Here is an 18,913-nt window from a genome sequence, read left to right as displayed (position 1 = left end):
AGCTGCAGCTGCATAAATCAGGCTTTAAATTAATTAAATAAATCATAAATTGTAAATTTGATAGTTTAACTATTTTATATATATATATATATATATATATATATATATATATATATATATATATATATATATATATATATAAAACCTCCTAATACCCGGAGGTTCTCATGAAACAAAACTTAGTATTATGGTCTAGACAACCAAAACTGTCATGTCCACATATGTGGATGCCAGGCCCTAGGAGGATATATATATATATATTTATTTATTTATTTATTTATTTTGATAGTACCTGTACCTGGCTGTGTTGCTGTCTGTGGTTAAATAATAATAAAAAAAAGTTTAAAACATTAAAGGTTCATTCAGTAGTTCAGTCGGAACCAAAATGGCGCCATGTTCAGCGTTGACGCCACTCTTTCTATCTAGGCACCTAGTGAAAACAGAGTGCAATGACATACTGCAATCCCACCACTAGATGGCACTAAATCCTACACTGAAGCTTTAGGTTTGGAATTGTTACCATGTAATTCACTGTGCTAATGCCCTGTTTTCAACTTGTAGTTCTCTATATATGTATATGTATATATTTTAAATCTTTTTTTTTTTTAAGTGTTTGGAATATTCTGCCCGTGTGTGTGTCCGTACACAAATCGACAGATAGCAAACAAGCTCCAAGAGAAAGTCAGAAGCTGGAGTAAAGTTGAATACGCTTTACTGTTGTCTTCATTGTCATAAAACAATTTTTGTAAAAAAAAAAAAAGAAAAAGATTAATGCTCTTCCTGATCAGACCTAACAGCGTCTTGTGATTAAATTTACTTATCAGAACAAAGGCTGGAATTAAACGAGAAAATGTGTTACGCTTAAACACCAGTAGGGGGAGCTAAAATACAAATAGAGGCAAAGTTCAAACTGAACATAACGTAGGTTGTTATGACGTTATGACAGTAACCGAGCCTAGGTATTTGTTACATTTCTTCTTTCCCATATGTTGACGAATATGCAAGTCGATATTAATGCGTATTGATGAGGATAATTAAAAAAACCCTAAAGGTCTATAAATCTCAGTGTACAGTAAATGTAACAGCATCAGTTTAAAGCTTCACAACATTTGTCTCTTACATCCAGAATTTTTAACAAGCAAATAATGTATTGTTTTCCTGGATTATGTAAAAAAAAAAAAAAACTGTGCATCTTGTTGACTTTGAGGACTGCTGACTGAGGCCTATAAGGCTCCAGAGGGCAGTTTGTCCAGGATTTAGTGTTGGTGCCTTGAGGCAACGTTAACGCCAACAAACATCCAAACACACAGTTGGGTTTGTCAAACTGACCTGGTCAACCACTTAGCAGGTCCCCAGAATGATCATTAGGAGTTAAAGAGCCGGGATGAGTTCACCTGAAATGTCATTAGAATCTAATCAAACCAGTTTGCCTGCATAGAAAAGTCATGTGGCGGCTGGGTGTGTAGAGACAGACGGCAAGGAGACAGTGTGCCTAGAGGACACCAAAAACAGGAAAAACCCTTCATGCTCAGGTGCTAATTTGATTTTTCTCAGGCTCAACAGGCTTTTTGTACTGTAAGTGCTCGAGATGTGGACCACTGGATGATGCCTGAATTGTTCCTGGAATAGTGCTGTCATGACTTTAAAAAGGTAAGAATTCATGTCTTTAATTAATGTTGTTCAAGGATACAAATGGAATGTTCTGAGAAAAGACAAACAAGAAATGTCAGTCTGATATTTAGTTTTGTTCACAACTTTAAACAGTAACTTTAACCATTTCATTACATTATATGTTTGAATGACGATTTGGTAACACTTTACAATAAAGGTATGTTAGTTCATGCACTAATAAACATTAAGCAACAGTGAATTAAGACTGTAGTTAATATCCTCAGTAAATGATAATTATTAAACACTGCAAAGGTATTAATGCATAGAATATTTTCTTGATTATCATGAACACAATGACTAAACTCATTGGTTAAGGCTTAATTAACTGTTAATCCTTATTAATGCATTAACTGTCAATTAATGTGCCCTTAATGTAAAGTGCTACCAACAGTTTTTTAATTTAAAATTATATTGTAGGCACTGTTGTGGAAAAATTGAGTATCTGAATGCAGTGTAATAATAATAATAATAATAATAATAATAATAATAATAATAATAATAATAATAATAATAATAGAAGTTTCTGAGAAAAATGATCTTATGTTTTGTCTTTATTTTTGAAGCTTCAAAAACAGAGTTCAGCAGGTCTGGAGGAAAAGTGCAGAGGAAAAAAAAGGAGCTGAAAAGTTACTGAGCAGCACATTGTTATAACAGCAAGTTATCTGTTGAGAGGGGTCGAAGGCCTAGGAGCCTAGACAGTGAGACGCCCTGCACAGTGGACAATGCATTGCTTGCTTGATACATTTTTAGAGAGTAAGATGTTGGTATAACAGTTAAAGTGTCAGCTGTGGAATAAGAGCTCTTTTGTTTAACCAGAGGAGTTTTAGAAAATTGACCCAGGCTGTGTGGTGCTGGTGAACTTAAAGCGTAGGCGACACCAAAATATGTGCGCAAATAATCACAAAAAATTATGAAATGTTGATATTTAAAAAAAATCCTGAACGGTAAAAGTTGATAATATAACCACACAGGTGAAGGATAAATAACAGCTGTCTGAAGCCTGCGCTCTATTTCAGCCCATCAGACGATATTGGCAGAGTTCAGAACACAGAATGGTGATTTTAAAATAAATAAATAAATAATGCAGGGGATTTCTCATGCGAGTGGAGATGATACCTTTTTTTTTTGCTTTGCCAGCTCTTTGGTTGTAATCAACTGATTAAAAAAATAGTTTGTTTTATTATCTGTGAAATCAGAAAAAAGTGATGATGAAGTGTGGATGTTTTATTTGTTTTTTTTTTGTTTTTTTTCTTCTTAGAAACAGGTACATACATTTCAAATCTGAACAATGACACGAGGGACTGAAAATATCAGCTATTTTTAAAATAAATTTTGTTTCCTTCTTGAATACAGTTAGTGTACTGTACGTTAGTACCGTAACATATTATTAAGTATTATAACCATTCACACAAGGAGTAAATATATAGTCTTACTTGTCAGTGAGATCATCTTCACAGACTGATGAAAACGTATCCACATTTGGAAAATGACATCTGAAAATAATTTAATTCCTTGTCCTGGCTGAAGAAAAGTCCCTTTGTCACACCAGCAGTTGGTGTACTGCTGCTGGTTCGAGTTTCTGCTGTATCAAAACAGTGACAGGTCTAATCCATTGATTTTGGTGTATGTGGGTGTGGGGTCGAGTCTCTGCTGTGAGCAGAGCCTTGTCTTCCACCGTTGTGCTGCTTTGCACCGCAAGTTGAAAGACGGCACCTCATTCATTAACGTAAGCTTCAGTGGAATTCTGTGAGCACATGACGAAATTATCTCACTATCCACAAACAAAAATAATGTGAAAAACTCAGTTTTGCCTCCGTGTGGAGTGGAGAAGCCGCACAACACTGTGCATGCTCACTCGTCAATATAAGTGTTCCACCTGACAATCAGAAGGGTTCTGCCTGCCAGAATTAACTGTTCTGACACGTATAATACTGTGCAGCACCGACCCGAACTACTCTGTGGAAACGGGGCTGTCAGTAGAATGTAAAAATCCATAAATTAATCGGACTATTAAGATAATGGTTCTGCTGCTGATGCCACTTCCACCTTCTTCTTCAATGTCGAGACTCACCCAGAAGTTCCTAGTTTTTAGTGGTGCGCAGTTCAAAATCCGAATATTTATCTCATCAGTAAATGCGCACAGCAGGAAACCATTAATTTGAAACTGTTTAATTTTAGTCTTAAATACTCAAAAAAAAATTTACACATTGTGTCACCTGCACTTTAAATACCAAGTTTAATTCAGATTAATGTTAGAAGCACAGGTGTTATTTGACAAAGTGTTTTCTGAGAGAGTTGACCTTCTGTCATCTCTGCCTTTCTGACAGAGTGCGATTCTTGAGCTGAAGGAATAATCCAACTACTGCAGCAACTTCCAACAGCCCGGAACAATGTGCACAAAACTGATATGGTGTGTACCAGTACATTATAATTATGAGCACTTGAGTGTGGGTACATAACATGCTGATTAATAGTGACTCTGATGTGCCGAACCCAAGCCAACAAGCTAAAAGGTCAAACATGGGCACACAAGATAGTAATGATATTAAATGTTACCAACGACTGAAAAATACAATTTTGGCTGTAGCTAACCAGTGAGGCCAACACTGAAATAAGACCTAAATAGGCTTTGAGTCCTGTTGGTGCCTGTGCTCATCCAGATTCCATAGCATGAAGCAAATTAGAGTCTGAGTTTTCCTGGATGCCAGTCCAATATTGGTTAAATCCTCAAAAGAAATCTGGACGTGAAAATCTGCTGCATCAGCTTCTGGCATGGCATCTTGTGGTCAGTCCTGTTGTCTACAGATGCCACTCCTGCGCATTTCCCTCTGCACCTCGGACAGAGAGGAAAAGAGCAGAATCAGTGGGCTGGAAAAACCACACCTAAGGTATAATTCAGCAACATTAAATTGACAGGAAAGCAGAGGTAATACTAAGATGATCACCGGTTGTTAGCCCTAAGCTTCACTAACAGACCCAGAATTTATTTAAAGTTTAGGCAGAGACTTGTTACATTATGAATAAAAACAGTTTCCACGAACCAGTTCAAAGCCTTGATTTAAACATTTCACAAATTTTATTGCGTATTTGTTGACAATCTGGAGTTTCTCTTCCCATCTTTCCCTCTCTAGGCCCTCATCCTTTTGTGGATACTGCTTTTGTACCAAATCATGATTACAATCACCCATGCACATCACCTATTTGAAATAAATTTATGAGGTCCAAAATCAAAGATATGAGTACCTACCTGTTAAATGTTTTGTAGTAGATGCACAACTCTATCCTCTGCAGACAAAGGAGAACTAGTCACAGAAAAGAAAAGCTCATTTCTTTTGACCCCATACTGATATGCTGGCAGTATCACCCAAGTCATCCAGAGGCATACAGTTTTAACTTATGGTTAAAATTTTAACAAATTTTAACTTCATTTTAACTAATTTTGGACAAGTTATTTAAATTAACATCACGTCTGAAGTTTTATAAAGTGAAAATATCAGATATATGTTTTAGTTTTAAAGTAATGCATTAATTTTGAAGGTTTTAGTGTGGACATTGTGTCTCCACAAAGTGCATTATGGGTAACCTCAGTACATTCACGACAGAAGAAATGCATTTGCGACGCTCTGATCAGGCTCCACACAGACAACAGCATTAAATCCTTTGTATATTGTGCCTAAAACTCTCTTGAATATATTCTCTGGGTTTAGATGTTGTTATTGTGTTTGTTTTATGTAAAAATGCTTGAAGAAGCTCAGGTTGCTTCTCCATTATTTTCAATTGGAATCATTGTGAGCTGCAACGCTTAATGTTCTTTACCGTCTTGCTTTTGTCAAACACTGACTGTCCTCTTTGTTCCAGAGTAATATATATAAGATGTTTGAAATTCGGTTTGCGTTTATTAAATTCCATGCATCTTAAATGTAGGAGACACAGACGGATTATTTATTTGGAATAATACATGATCCGTATGATCCGTATGAAAACTGAAAGATTTCAGGGTCTCTACTGCCATCTACTGGCCAGTAGTGTTCATGGCAGTATTTGCCGTGTTCTATTTATTTTGACCCTGGTTATATCAGACTGTTGTCAAATCAACTTTTTGGCTTAGTAAATGGCTATTTTTTTAATTTATTTTTTTTACAAATAAAAAAAATGGCATATTTTACAAAAGCACATGTATATGTAAACACCAACATACACCTCACATTAACATGTTGGTTTTTACATAGAATGAATGAGTCAACCAATCAGTGTTAGCAGAGGCTCATTTACCCATAATCCCTTTGGCATCTGTCTGTGTTTGTTACAAAACCTCAGAATTAGTGCATTATTTAAAATTAAAAGATATATGTTATATTTTAACTTTGTACAAATGACATAATTGACATTAATGGAGTTATTCTATCTGTATTAATTTTATTTACATTTCAAAACCATAAGTCAGCACTGCTTCATTTTCCAAGACCTCCGCCTCACATTGAGAGTTGAGTTTCACTGTTCCTCTCAGCTGCGTCACTGCTGCAAGTTATGTAGTAAACAGGAGCGTCCAGCAGGGGGCAGGGAGCACAAAGACAGAAGTGCTGACTCATTGTTTGGGTCTGTGGCTGCGTTTGATGCTACCTGAAGCAATTTAGCTTGTTAGTTGCAAGTGTACTGGAGACAATACTGAAAGTTATCGGTTAGCTGTAGCTTCCGATAATTTTTTGGGATGGTTTATCGGTTTAGCGTCATAAAATATAACTTTTCAGTTAGCTGATTATCTGTTATCGAAGCTAACTTTTTGGTTAGCTGTGCCCACCACTGCTGATAGGCAAGAACTCATTCAATTTTCCAGGTCATAGCTCAAAGTCGGGAAAAATCCCTGTCTTTAACATTGAACAAATTTTCTCATAAATATTTTTATTGAGATTTTACTTATAAAACAAGAAATTACAATAATAATAAAACAAACAGAAAAAAAAAACACTCACAAACATAAAACCTCCCACCCCCCACCCAAAAGCACACAGTTCACTCACGTTAAATTAAAAAGTTTACATGTCGAAGTTTTTCACAATGCGAAGAAAGGGCAACCAAATGTCTTTAAAGTCCTCAGATAGTCCTTTAGAAATGTAGCTCAGTTTTTCCAGTGCCAAATTGCTGGACATCAGTTTGATCCATTGATTGACTTTTGGTCTCTCCATTTCTTTCCAGTTTAAGGCAATTACATGTTTGGCCTGCAATAAACAAAAATTTACGAGTTTTCTTTCATTTGACGTTCCTTTAAAAGTATTTGGAATGATGTGTAGGATACAGAATTTACTGTCCATTGGCATATTACAGTTGATTAGATCAGAAATGATGCAAATGATCTTCCAAAACAACTGAATTTCTACACACTGCCACATGCAATGAAAAAGAGTGCCCTTTTCGCTGCTACACTTTACACAGACATCTGGGATATTAGGATTGAAACAATGGAGTTTTACAGGTGTTATATAAGTTCTAAGTATCCACTTATATTGTAGTAGCCTGAATTTAGTGTTGATTGATTGTTTTTGCGCCTGAAGACAGGCTTTACTCCATTCCTCCACAGAAATGTCAACTTCCAAGTCTGTTTTCCAGGCCTGCAGATATGAGAGGGTATTTTTGTTGTGTGGGCTTCCAGAAGAGGAGGTACTGCTGGCCCACCACCAGAGGGCGCCCTGCCTGAAGTGCGGGCTTCAGGCAGAGGGCGCAGTCGCCTCACAGGAGCAGCCAGGGTGACAGCTGTCACGCATCACCTGCAACAGCTGTTACCAATCATCTGATCAGCAGGGGAATATCAGCAGGACTCCACCTCTTTGCCGAGATATCGTTCTACCTGGAAGGTAACATGCTCAGCTGACTGTGTAACAGTGATCTTTTGTGACTTTTGTGCGTTGTTTAGCTGACTCCTTTTCCAGCGAGTGGTGGAGGTAGTTTTCCTGCCGTGCGGATTCCTGGGTGCAGACGCGCCCACATTTAATTGTTCTTTTGTTCCTCGCCAGCAGTACCAGGTCCGACACGCGAAGGCAGTGGCCACCTGGGAGTTCGGGACTTGGCGGCTCCAGTATTCCCGGGGTCTGGTGGCGGAGGAAATCGTGTGGTTCCGGTTCTGCTTTGGACAGACGTCTCCTATCTTCGAGCCTGCCCACACGACACCTTTTGTGATTTGGCTTTTGTCTATTGTTGTAATCTGTTGTATTTGTTGTGCCCATTCACAACAGTAAAGTGTTGTTATTTGACCTCATCCATTGTCCGTTCATTTGCGCCCCCTGTTGTGGGTCCGTGTACCTACACTTTCCCAACAGGATATCTCGGCCAACGTCATGGACCCCGAGGGGCGTCAACCGGCTGTTGAACGGCCAATGGAAGAACAGGGCGCACAGGCGTCTGCAGGAGGAATGATCGGTGAGTTGCTGCGAATCCTCACCGCTTTTACGGCTCGGCTGGATCTGATGACCGAGCAGAACGTCCTCCTTAACCGCAGGGTGGAGGCTCTCGCCGCGCAGGTGGAAGCGCGTGTCGTGGTCCTTCTTTTTGGTCTTCTCAGGATGTCGTCTTTTAGATAACACAAACTAATTGCAAGTGATATGCTAGAAAAGGACACAACACTTTAGAATAATTCAGCCTTAAGCAAGATAAAATGCACAGAGTTTTTAAGTTTATTTAAGCCTTTGACACAGAGCTTAGACAAACTGAGTCCTCAAGAGAGACTGAATATGACAACCGCGCTCATCTATTTATTGGAGACCCGCGGGCATCGCTCCTCCTTCGACTTTTTTATTTATTTCATTCCCAAGACATGGTTTTCTATTGGAAGCGTCCTCTAGTGAACCCTAAGCAGGTGTTAGGCCATTATTTCAATGTGACAAACGCTCCCATTAAAACGTGACGGATTTACAACTGATTTTTTTAAAAGACCTTCAGCCACAGGTGCAGCTGGCCTGAGGCCCCCCCCCGCACGTGGCCTCAGCCACAGGTGCAGCTGGCCTGAGGCCCCTGCACGTGGCCTGCGGGAAAGCACCTAAAAGGCCTTGGAAAGCCCCTGACAGACTGAATGACTAATAGAGCCCTTTTTTTGGGTTGAACACCTGCTAGTTCAACCAGAGGACATACAGTTCGGATCAGGACACTTGATAGTTCATCATAGTTCGAATAAGGACCTAAAAGACTTCTACAGTCCCTCCTCTGGGACTCGAAAGAGTCCCATTACATCAACTATACTCTTGGGTTGTTTACTGACAAGACATCCTCATTTGTGCATTGCAATAAAAAAGAAAAACACATCACTCGACTTACTGATAACTCTGGTGCGGATATGAATATCAGTGATACTTCACACGGTAAATATATTGAAGTGCAGGTGAACCTACATACTAAGGCACAAGGTGATCAATTAGCTGGATTATATCAACGCAAGGTGACATTCAAACATTGAGTTTTGGTGTAATTCAAGGCACTTAAAATGGCCACATAAGTTACAGCAACCTCTTAATCATGGCAAAGTAAAGGCTTTACATTGACATCAGTGCAACCAATCATCTTCTGGCATCTATTGTCTCACTCAACCAGAGGCTCCAACCCATTATACTTGATTCTACATATTATTTTGTTAAAGCGTCACACATTTATTATTTAAATGCATCAAATAACCCCTACGTTACCACTATTTAGTCAACCAATCAAGAAACTATTCTAAGGTTAGCGCAGCTATGTCTAGTTAAATGATAAACACCATAAATGGTTTCCCTTCATGTCCGTCCTTAAGTCATTTGCCTTAGTCAATCATATAATGGTTTTCATTATAGGCCATTTCTCAACATTCTCCACTTTGTTTTTCTTCTTTTTTCAGCTTGTTTTCTAATGCCCTTTTTGGCCAGACGCCAAATTTAGGCGATGCATGTCTCTTGAGGCATGCTATAATTTAAGAAAAAGGGGTCCCTATGGTGCATCTTTACTACTAAATCTACAAACACGCCGTGTAAGGGTCCCCTTTTTATAACTTTGCAATGTGATATCTATGTGTATGCATTTAGCTTTATCTGTGTTACGCAGATGATGGTAAGGACAGACATTTACCCGACCTTCGTTACTAACATATATCCTTCTTTGTGTTTTTTTTTAATTTTTTTTATTTACACTCAGATTTCTGAAACCAGTCCGTAATTCAAACTCAAGAACCAAGGTCATCGTCCGTTTTCAGTGCCATTACGTCAGTCCGCGCTCCTCAGCATTTACTCAGCATCTGAAGTTTTGGGAGAAGTTGGGGAATATGGGGAGGTTGGCCTTTCAGGGGTAGTGGGGGAAGGATCAGGAATTCTGGCTTTCAGACAGTCATGCAGTTCTCTGATGGATCTTTCCAGCTCCTTGTGCTGCTTGGCCAGGTTGTACAGGGCCCCCAGAGAATTCTTGCCCACATTCAGCGTGGTGGCGGCCAGCCCTAGCTGTTCCCTCTCCATATGCTCCATCATGCTGGCTAGCATGTCCATACTAGACTGAAAACCACACAGTTGAGTATGGAGGCCCTCCTGAGCACAAGAGATGTTGGCATTGTCACGGTGTATCCTTAACAGGTATGCAGCTGTCTGACTCAGTTGTGGCATGATTTCCTCAAATAGCCCATGGGGAATGTGATTTGTGAGGGGCAGGAGCTGCTCCAAGGTTTTTGGAACAGACTCTTGTGGAAGACGAAGCTCTCGAACCAAGATTGCCATGTCCAGTGGGGTGACCATGACCAGATTAAGGTTGTGCAGTCCAGGGGACAGGAAGTACAAGGGGGAAGGCATTTCGTGTGTGGGGAGAGTATTGTTGATGTCGCACAGGCAAGTGGTTGGGACACTCTGGGCATTTAGCAGCCTGTACAAAGCTCCCCTCTGCCCTGGTGGGTGAGTTCGGCTAAGGTCTACCCCTGCTGATCCTCCTCCAGAGGCACTGGGCTGATCAGAATATCTCTCCTGCCTTGGGGTTGGAAAGCTGGGGACAGGTCCTAGCAGTGAATTGGGTCTAGGATGCACTCGGGCGGTTGCTGCATATGGCCGACCTTGGCTGCCTCCCCTGGAGGGTATCGTTGCCACTGGCACATGTGACTGTCTCCATGGCATCTGCGGAAGGGGTGTGTTCCTGAGTCCAAAGGGTCCTTCAGGTGATGGTGGAGTCCTCGGGCCGACTCTTGCTGCAGGCAGATTCTGTGAAGCCGTCATCGCCAGGTGCTGGAACGATGAAGATCCTTCTGTTGCCAACTGGTTTAGCTGCTGGATGGAAGGCGGCTGTGGCGACCAATCATGTCTCGACCATCCCTCCTGTATATCCTCTTCTCCAAACAGTTCTGAGAGTCCAATCAGACTTGATAGAGGCAGATCAGGCATAGGTCCCTGATCAGGGGAGTCTGGTCTCTCAGCCATACTCCTGTGTCCTAGTAATATACATATACGTTCATTATTACAGCTCCATGTCATTCTTTCAGATATTGTCTATCCTATCCCTCATTTTTGTGGGTGCATGTGTGTGAATGTAAATATGCGTGCATGTCTTCTTCCTCGTCTACAATATCACCAAGCACGGTCCATCCCAGTCCTCCCTATCTGGGGTATACGCCACAATATTAGGGAGCTGGGGGCTGTCGGGGAGGATAATTGGTATTTCATCCATTTCCATATATTCTGGTTCTCTGTCTGTTTCGTTTGTGCTTTCTTCTAGGGCTCGGATGGCTAACAGTGGGAGCTGTCCTACTGTGGATGAAATCAATTTATTGACCAGAAATTTTATCAAGGGAATACCACAACATATTACCAGCAAGACCGCCACCCCTGTTAGTGCCAAGACTACACCTATCTGGTATAACCAGTCTTTCCATGATATCCACCCTCTCCTTAGAGTCCCAAACAGTGAAAATAGTGGGCCAATATTCATTCCATTCCCTACAATGTATCCAGAATCGTCAGTTTCATTTCTCCCTCCTATGGAGTTACTTAACAGTTCCTGTTGCATCTCTTCAAGTGTGATTAAGAGCTCTGTCAAATTTCCGTCTTCCCCTGTACGCATGGGAATAGCTGTGCAACATTCGGTGGCTTTGATCATAATACAAACTCCTTGTTCATCAGCCATCATCATCTCGATAGCTAATCTATTTTGCATTGTCATTAGCGAGGTGGCGTGCAGTTGTTCGGTTAAGGCTCCTACTGCTGCCAATGTCCAGTTCAGGTATCTTTGCTGATTATACCACAAGTAATTAATCCACTGCACCTCCTGGAACCTAGAACGGATTTTTGGAGTAACCCCGAACAGCGCCAATGCCCATCCCCATTTATCCGCGTCTTCATCTGCTTTAACTCTGCTACTGTCTATGGCTTCTAATTGTCGGGGTATCCCTTCTGGTATCCCGTTTCTTACTGTGATGTTGTAGTCTGTTTTAAACGTCATTATTCCTCTTTTCTTACGAAGTTTCTGTGGTATGGGTTGTATTGAATTTGGCATTTCAATTACTGTTATAGCTCCTGTGAGCATCACAGGAGCACAAAGGCCTTTCCAATTAGGGGACAGCGATGACAGGAGTTTCCTTCTTTGTCCGCATATCCAAAAGATGTCAGCTAAGGGTACCGTTCCATTAGCTAAATTTGGAGTAGATACCCATGAAGCATGGGTGAGATTCAGTCCAATTACAGACCCCCCTGTGGCCGGTACTATTTGTTCACACTGTATGCCTGCTGCTGGCAGGGTGTGACAGACGGTAATGTTCCATGCTGTTTTGGCCGGTTTGTATTCTTGCTGCTTTTGCATACACTGTATGTGGTGTTTTGACTGGGTCGTCCCTACCTGCCAATCGCTTATGTATTGTGCTACTAATCCTTTAGCTATACAGAATGGGTGTATCATCCCTTTCTCTATTTTAATCATAGGTGGAACGGTTCCTTCTGTACTTAGGGGCACTGGACAAAGTTTACTGTCGGCAGCATATTTTTCATCACCTACTGCCATTTTCATAACACATTGTGTATAGCATTCTGCTTGGTCTGAGTTATGTTGGGGGCTCCTATAACAGTTGTTGATATCAGGTAGGGGTTTAGCCTGAGGTATCACACCTTTCCGGTGACAGGCTATGCAAGGCTTTTCACTGATCTGCCTAGCCGAAAATTTCAACCATTGGTAAAATAAATTGGTCTTCAACCCTTGTGTGCAGGCTAGGTCTGTACTGGGATCCCATCTCCCTAAGTGACTGCTTGTTTCTAGGCTTCTAATTGTCCTCTTTTTCCTTGGTTTGATTTTTACCCATTTTGTGGCTTCATGTACTGTAACAGTTACGTCTTGCTTGGTTTCCCTGCATCCTCTTTTATCACAAATTACCTCTATGTTGAGTGTTCCCTCCTCTTCACATTTGATGCTAATGGCTTCGCCTAATATGTAATCCCCCAGCTTTCCCTGTATTCCTATGTTCTTGTAGGCTTTTGATTTAATGTATACCAAATTATATGTTTTTCCTGTGTTTAGAATGCCTTGTTTAGCTGCTATTGCGGCCATGGCCACGGCACAGTCCATTGTATGTTTTGGATGTCTATTTTCTCCCATACTGACCACCAGTAGTATGGACAATCCCTTGACTAATTCCTTAATCATTGTTCTGATGACTGTTGAGATGTGCTACTAGATGTGCTACTGAGTGAGCCGTCACTAGATGAGCTGTCACTAGGGATGTGTGGTGTATCTGTGCTTTGTCTGGGTTGTACTTCCTGTGGTTCTTCTGTTGGTAAATCTACTAAGTTGCTGTCCGAGTCTGATGTCTCCTGTGGCCTGTCTATCTGTCGGTCTGTATTTCTGTCTGTCTGTTGGCCTGCGTCTCCAGTTGTTTCTGAGTCTGCATCTGAGTCTGTCACTGCTCTATCTGGCAGGGATCCACTACTCTCTGAAGCTGTGCGTCGTCTTTGTTCAATCAGTCTCTGTGAGCGCCTTGGCCGGTGTTCGCCTGGCTGCAGGGAGGCGTGGCCTTCCCTCGGTGCTTCTTCTGGCTGCAGGGAGGCGTGGCCGTCCCTCGGTGCTGCTGTAGGGTCTCTGGCTTCTCTTGCTTCCCCCCTTGGCCCGGCGGCTCTGCCAAGACGAGCTTGCCGAGGCCGCAGGGGCGCTGGGCCACCAACCCTACAGCAGTGGTTTAAATGAAACCAAGTGTCCTTACCGTCTACTTTGACTGCTGTACGTGAGGCAAGAATAACTTTAAAAGGACTTTCTCGGCGGGGCCTGTCCCACTTCTTTTTGAACACTTTGACGTAAACCAGATCACCAGGCTGGATGCTCTGATTTTCGAGTGGAATCTCTGCTTCTCTGTCTTCTGTAGCACCTTTGACCTGCAAAAAGATAGTTTTGTGTATTTGGGTTAACTGTCTCAGATAATTATGCCATTCGTCTTGTAGCTGCTCCAGCGATGGTCCTTCGTAGGGTCCTCTCAGGTATGGAATAGGCATCGGCCGACCTGTAAGAGCTTCAAATGGTGTCAAATGGGTTAGTCGGTTAGTTTGTGAGCGCATTGACAATAAAGCAAGCGGCAACGCATCCAGCCAGGTTAGTTTGCCATTGCTGTCTGCTATGATTTTTGCTAGTTTGTTCTTTAAAATGCCATTAGCCCGTTCCACCGCCCCATTTGATTGGGGGTGATAAACACACCCAAATTTCTGTTTGATACCCAATTGTTTGAATGTTTCTTGTGTAACCTTGGCTACAAAAGCCCTACCGTTGTCAGATGAGATAGTATCTGGAATGCCAAATCTTGGAAAGACATCTCGGCACAGAAATTTGGCTACCGTTTTATGGTCTTGATTTGCAGAGGCTACTGCCTCAATCCATCGGCTGAATCTGCATATCACTACCAAAACATATCTCATTCGTTTAACTCGATTTTCAGCTCCCATGTCTATGAAATCCATCATAAGATGTCTGAATGGCCCATCAGGGACCGGAATGTGGGCTAAAGGGGCTGTGAATGATTTCCGGACATTGTACTGTGCACATACCTCACACTCATTCAACAAACGGTCCACTGTAGCTGCCATATATGGTGACCACCAGACAGCTTTTAGTTTGTTCATAATTTGGACTCGCGAACAATGATCGGGTCCGTGGGCCCAAATGATTGCATGTCATAATAAATTGGTGGGTAACACAAAATGTCCATGGCTACTGCGCCACAGCTTGTCCGCTGGCCCCTGACTGCGTGTCTCAATAGCGCCTCGTTTAACCCACATTCGTTTTTCTTCTCCACTGGCCCTACTTTGAGCCACTATCAGTGCGTCAAGTGAAACCAGTGGGGCACAATCTTGGATGGTTAGCAGGGGAAACATATTTTCTCCTTGTGCTCCTTTGCGAGCTGCGTCATCTGCTAAGTTGTTACCTTGAGCTATGATGTTATTATTCTTTTGATGACCTGCACATTTAATGATGGCTACCTCAGACGGTAATTGGAGAGCATGTAACAGTTGGGAAATTGCTTCTCCATGAGTGACAGGGGTGCCATCTGCTCTCAGGAATCCCCTTTGTTTCCAAATGTTTGCATGTACATGACATACGCCATAAGCGTAGGCTGAGTCTGTGTAGATATTAACACGTTGATCTTTAGCTATCTGGCAAGCCATAGTTAAGGCTTTGATTTCTGCCAGTTGGGCTGAACAAGGCTGATCAATTCCTTGGGACTCCAGTAATTCAAAGGTCTCGCCATCCGTGTTTAGTTTAACTATCCCCATACCCGCATGCAATCCCGCGGCATCCCGAAAGCATGAGCCGTCCACGAACAGGGTTAGATCTGCATCTATGGCGTGATTATACAAATGTTCTCTGGCTCTCAAAAATTTCTCTGTCTCTGCCACACAGTTATGTGGAGTACCATCTAACGGTGTGGTCAATTTGGTGGCGGGATTCACCGTGTGACAACGTTGTATTGTTATTTCTGGAGCGGACAACACAACTTCATATCCAGTGCGTCTAGCTTGTGTTAAGACAAAACGTTGACTGGTTAGCAGGGCATGTAACTGATGCGACGTGTACAACGTTACTGCATGTCCCATGATTATGGATGATGCTTTTTGAAATGCAAAGGCAGCTGCTGCTAGACCCTGATAGCATGGTGGCAATCCTGTTTCAATGTTGTCAAGCTTTGTACTATAATAGGCCAATGGTTGTTTTCCTTCATTTGTTTCCTGCATTAGTACAGCACAAGCATATCCAGCTTTTTCAGTAACATACAAATGGAAAGGTTTCCCATAATCTGGGTTACCTAACGCGGGAGCAGATTGCATGTCTGTTTTTAGGGCCTCAAAAGCTCCCGTTGCCTGATCTGTCCAGACGAGGAGAGCTGCATTGCTTGTTTGCCCCACTGCTCTAATCATGGCACGCAAAGGTGCAGTTTTTATAGCATAATCACAAATCCACGGCCGACTGTACCCTGCCATCCCAAGGAATGAAAGCATCTGTCCCACTGTTTGGGGTTTGGGAGCCTTGATTATAGCCTCCACTTGGCTTGGGGCTATACATCGCGTGGTCCCACACAACTGTCTTCCCAAGTATTCTACTTGTTGTTTGCAGAACTGCAATTTGTCCTTACTTACTTTATGACCTCCATCTGCCAATGCATGCAATACAATTAATGAATCTTTTTCACACTGTTCTTGAGTCTCTGATGCAATAAGGAGATCATCCATATATTGCACCAATGTACTGGGTATATCAAGGTGTTGTAAATCTTCAGCCAGGACTTTGTTAAAGATGGCTGGGGACAGGTTCAGTCCCTGAGGTAGCCGTGTATACGTTAGCTGTTGTCCCAGAAATGTGAATGCAAACAAATGTTGTGAGTCTGGGTGCACAGGCACACTGAAATAGGCTGAACACAGATCGATTACCGTGTACCATTTTGCTCCAGCAGGGATGCTTGATAGTATAGTATGCGGATCAGGTACTATAGGTGCATCCATTTCTATTATTGCATTGATAGGACGCAGATCATGTACCAGCCGATACTCTTTGGTATTGTTTTTAGGGATAGGGTAGATAGGAGTATTGCATGGGCTTGCAGTTTTTATTAAAACTCCAGCTGCCATTAGTCCCTTAATTACTGGTTTTATGCCTAAGGTTTTAATGGATACTGCCTTTGGTGAGGCAGTTTTGCTCCCGGTTTTACTTTTATTTTTACTGGTAAGGCTGTTTTTACTAGTCCTACATCTGTTTTGCTTTTGGACCACACCACTGGTGGTATTTGCTCTAACAATTTCTCTTGTTGGGTCGATAACACCATTTGTCCCTCTGGTCTAGGATTGAGCTCCACTTTTTGAGCTATAGCCTCATCATTTACTTTTAAATTAATTCGTATAAACTGCTGGTCTTTTGACAGATGTACTTGTGGACTTTCCATGTTTTGCCATTCTTCAACTTCTGAGGCTGTCTTTACCATTGGACCTAGGTCATGGGATTCGTACTTTTCTGAGACTAAAAGGGTCACATGAGGCGTGGCATTCGGCACTTGATACCATTGTTGTTCAGCTGAAGTTAGCTTGACAGAAGCTGTGGCCCCTTGGGGGCTTAAATAAATTTCTGTGGTGGTTATGTGAAACAGCCGTTGATTCATCAATACATCCCAGCAGCATGCATAGTCAGTTTGTTCTTGTTTGGCATTGAACATCAGGGTGACATGTAAAGGTAAACTAGGTGTACATAGTGCTTCATAGTGTTGTTCTGCCCAGGGCTTCCATTTTTCCCATTCCAGTTGAAGATTTGAATTTTCTGGTTGTAACTTCAGCCAGTATACCATGGGTTGCACAGGTCGGACCTTGTTTTCCATGTCCATAAGCACCATAATGTTGGTGAGTGCTTCGTCAGGAAAGTGTATTTGCAGTCCTTGATGGGTACACACTATCTGGGTTTGTAGCTTACATAAAATGTCTCTTCCCAGCAAATTCACAGGTGTATTTTGTGAGTATAACAGGGGTGCTTCAATTGTTTTTCCTGCATTCGTTACAGGAAGTGGGCGTGTAAAAGGTATTATTTGAGTCTTCCCAGAGAAGCCGATGGTCTTAATTACAGACCCAGAGAGGGGGAGATGAGCGCCCATTTTCCCTATGCAAGAGTATGTTGCCCCTGTATCCACCATGAAAGGGAAATCTCTGTTTTGTATATTAACGGTGACGGTTGGCTCTTCCTTAGGTATCATCGAAATAGCCAATGCCACCGTTTCCCCCTCTGTCTTCTCTAGGCCCCCCTATTGCCAATAGGCAGAGGGTCCAACCCAAGGCCGGGCCGGACAATTTCTCATTCGATGTCCAGGTTGTCCACAGCTCCAACACTCATTAGAGGGTTGATCCCCTATTGGGGGTGTTGGTCCCATAGGCGGTCCCGCTTGACTGTTCCTGGGAGCTGAGTTCTGGAATCTGCTTCCAAATGAAGGTTGGCGAGATCCTCTTTGCCACCCTCCTCTTTGACCTTGAAAGTTCCATGACTCTCCTCTCCACCCATGACTGTAGGTGGGTCCATTTCCGGGTGTGCCAGTGCTATGGTAGTGATAGTGATGCTCCACTGGTGCAGAGACTTCTCCTGCAGCAGTGCTCCCTGCTGCTCCCTGGGGGCTCTGTGTGGCTGTTACCACAGGTGCCTGTATGGTGGCAGCAGTGTTTGCCGTAGGGCCTGTGCTTGCCGACTCAGAAGGAACAGGGGTCATCATTGGTGCCTGGGTCTTTGTTTTTTCTTTCTTGACTTTGGTTAGTTCTCCCAACTGCATCTGCACCAATTTTTTCGTCAGGGATTTTGCTGCATCTTCTTCTTTTTGTTTTTCTTTCTTGTAGATTTCAAGATGGTGACAAATATGCTCAGAGTATAAAGCCCAATTCATTTTTGATAGTCCCACGACTCCGTCTAGGGCTTTCTGAACCTCATCTGGTAGAGCCTTTTTTACAGTTATTTTAAACAGGATTTCAGTTGCTGGAGAATGGTTCCATGCATTTCCTGTTTCCTCCGCCCATCTTTTCTGGAATCGGTGCAGGAACGTCTTTGGGCACTCTTCAGGTGTCCACTCCTCATCATCCAATTTAGAGGGATCCAAGACCTCAGGGTACTTTCTTCTCAGTCCTTCCCACATGGAGTTTCTATAGCGATTAAAGGGGACTTCATCATGTTGATTAGTGCCCATCATTTGTGTTAGTCCAACCTTTCCTGCTAATTCTTCAGTGTCATGTTTTCCCATGACATGCATTAGCAAGGCTTTTATGTCACCTAAAGA

At 42.3% G+C, this 18,913-nt stretch overlaps 1 protein-coding gene across 1 annotated transcript in view; it reads left to right on the top strand.

The window, feature by feature from the left end:
* The first annotated feature begins 1,607 nt into the window (after positions 1-1,607).
* syt19 (synaptotagmin XIX) overlaps positions 1,608-18,913 on the top strand; it is a 45,997-nt gene continuing 28,691 nt past the window's right edge. The window contains exons 1-2 of the mRNA XM_034177119.1: positions 1,608-1,650; positions 3,999-4,081. Of these exons, the coding sequence (XP_034033010.1) occupies positions 4,079-4,081 (3 nt within the window). The 5' untranslated portion in view covers positions 1,608-1,650; positions 3,999-4,078. The remainder of the gene's footprint in view (positions 1,651-3,998; positions 4,082-18,913) is intronic.

Source organism: Thalassophryne amazonica, chromosome 8 (assembly GCF_902500255.1).
Source record: "Thalassophryne amazonica chromosome 8, fThaAma1.1, whole genome shotgun sequence".
In the NCBI taxonomy this organism is placed as follows: Eukaryota; Metazoa; Chordata; class Actinopteri; order Batrachoidiformes; family Batrachoididae; genus Thalassophryne; species Thalassophryne amazonica.
Note: the sequence above shows the minus strand (reverse complement) of the source record. Positions and strands in the feature narration are given on the sequence as shown.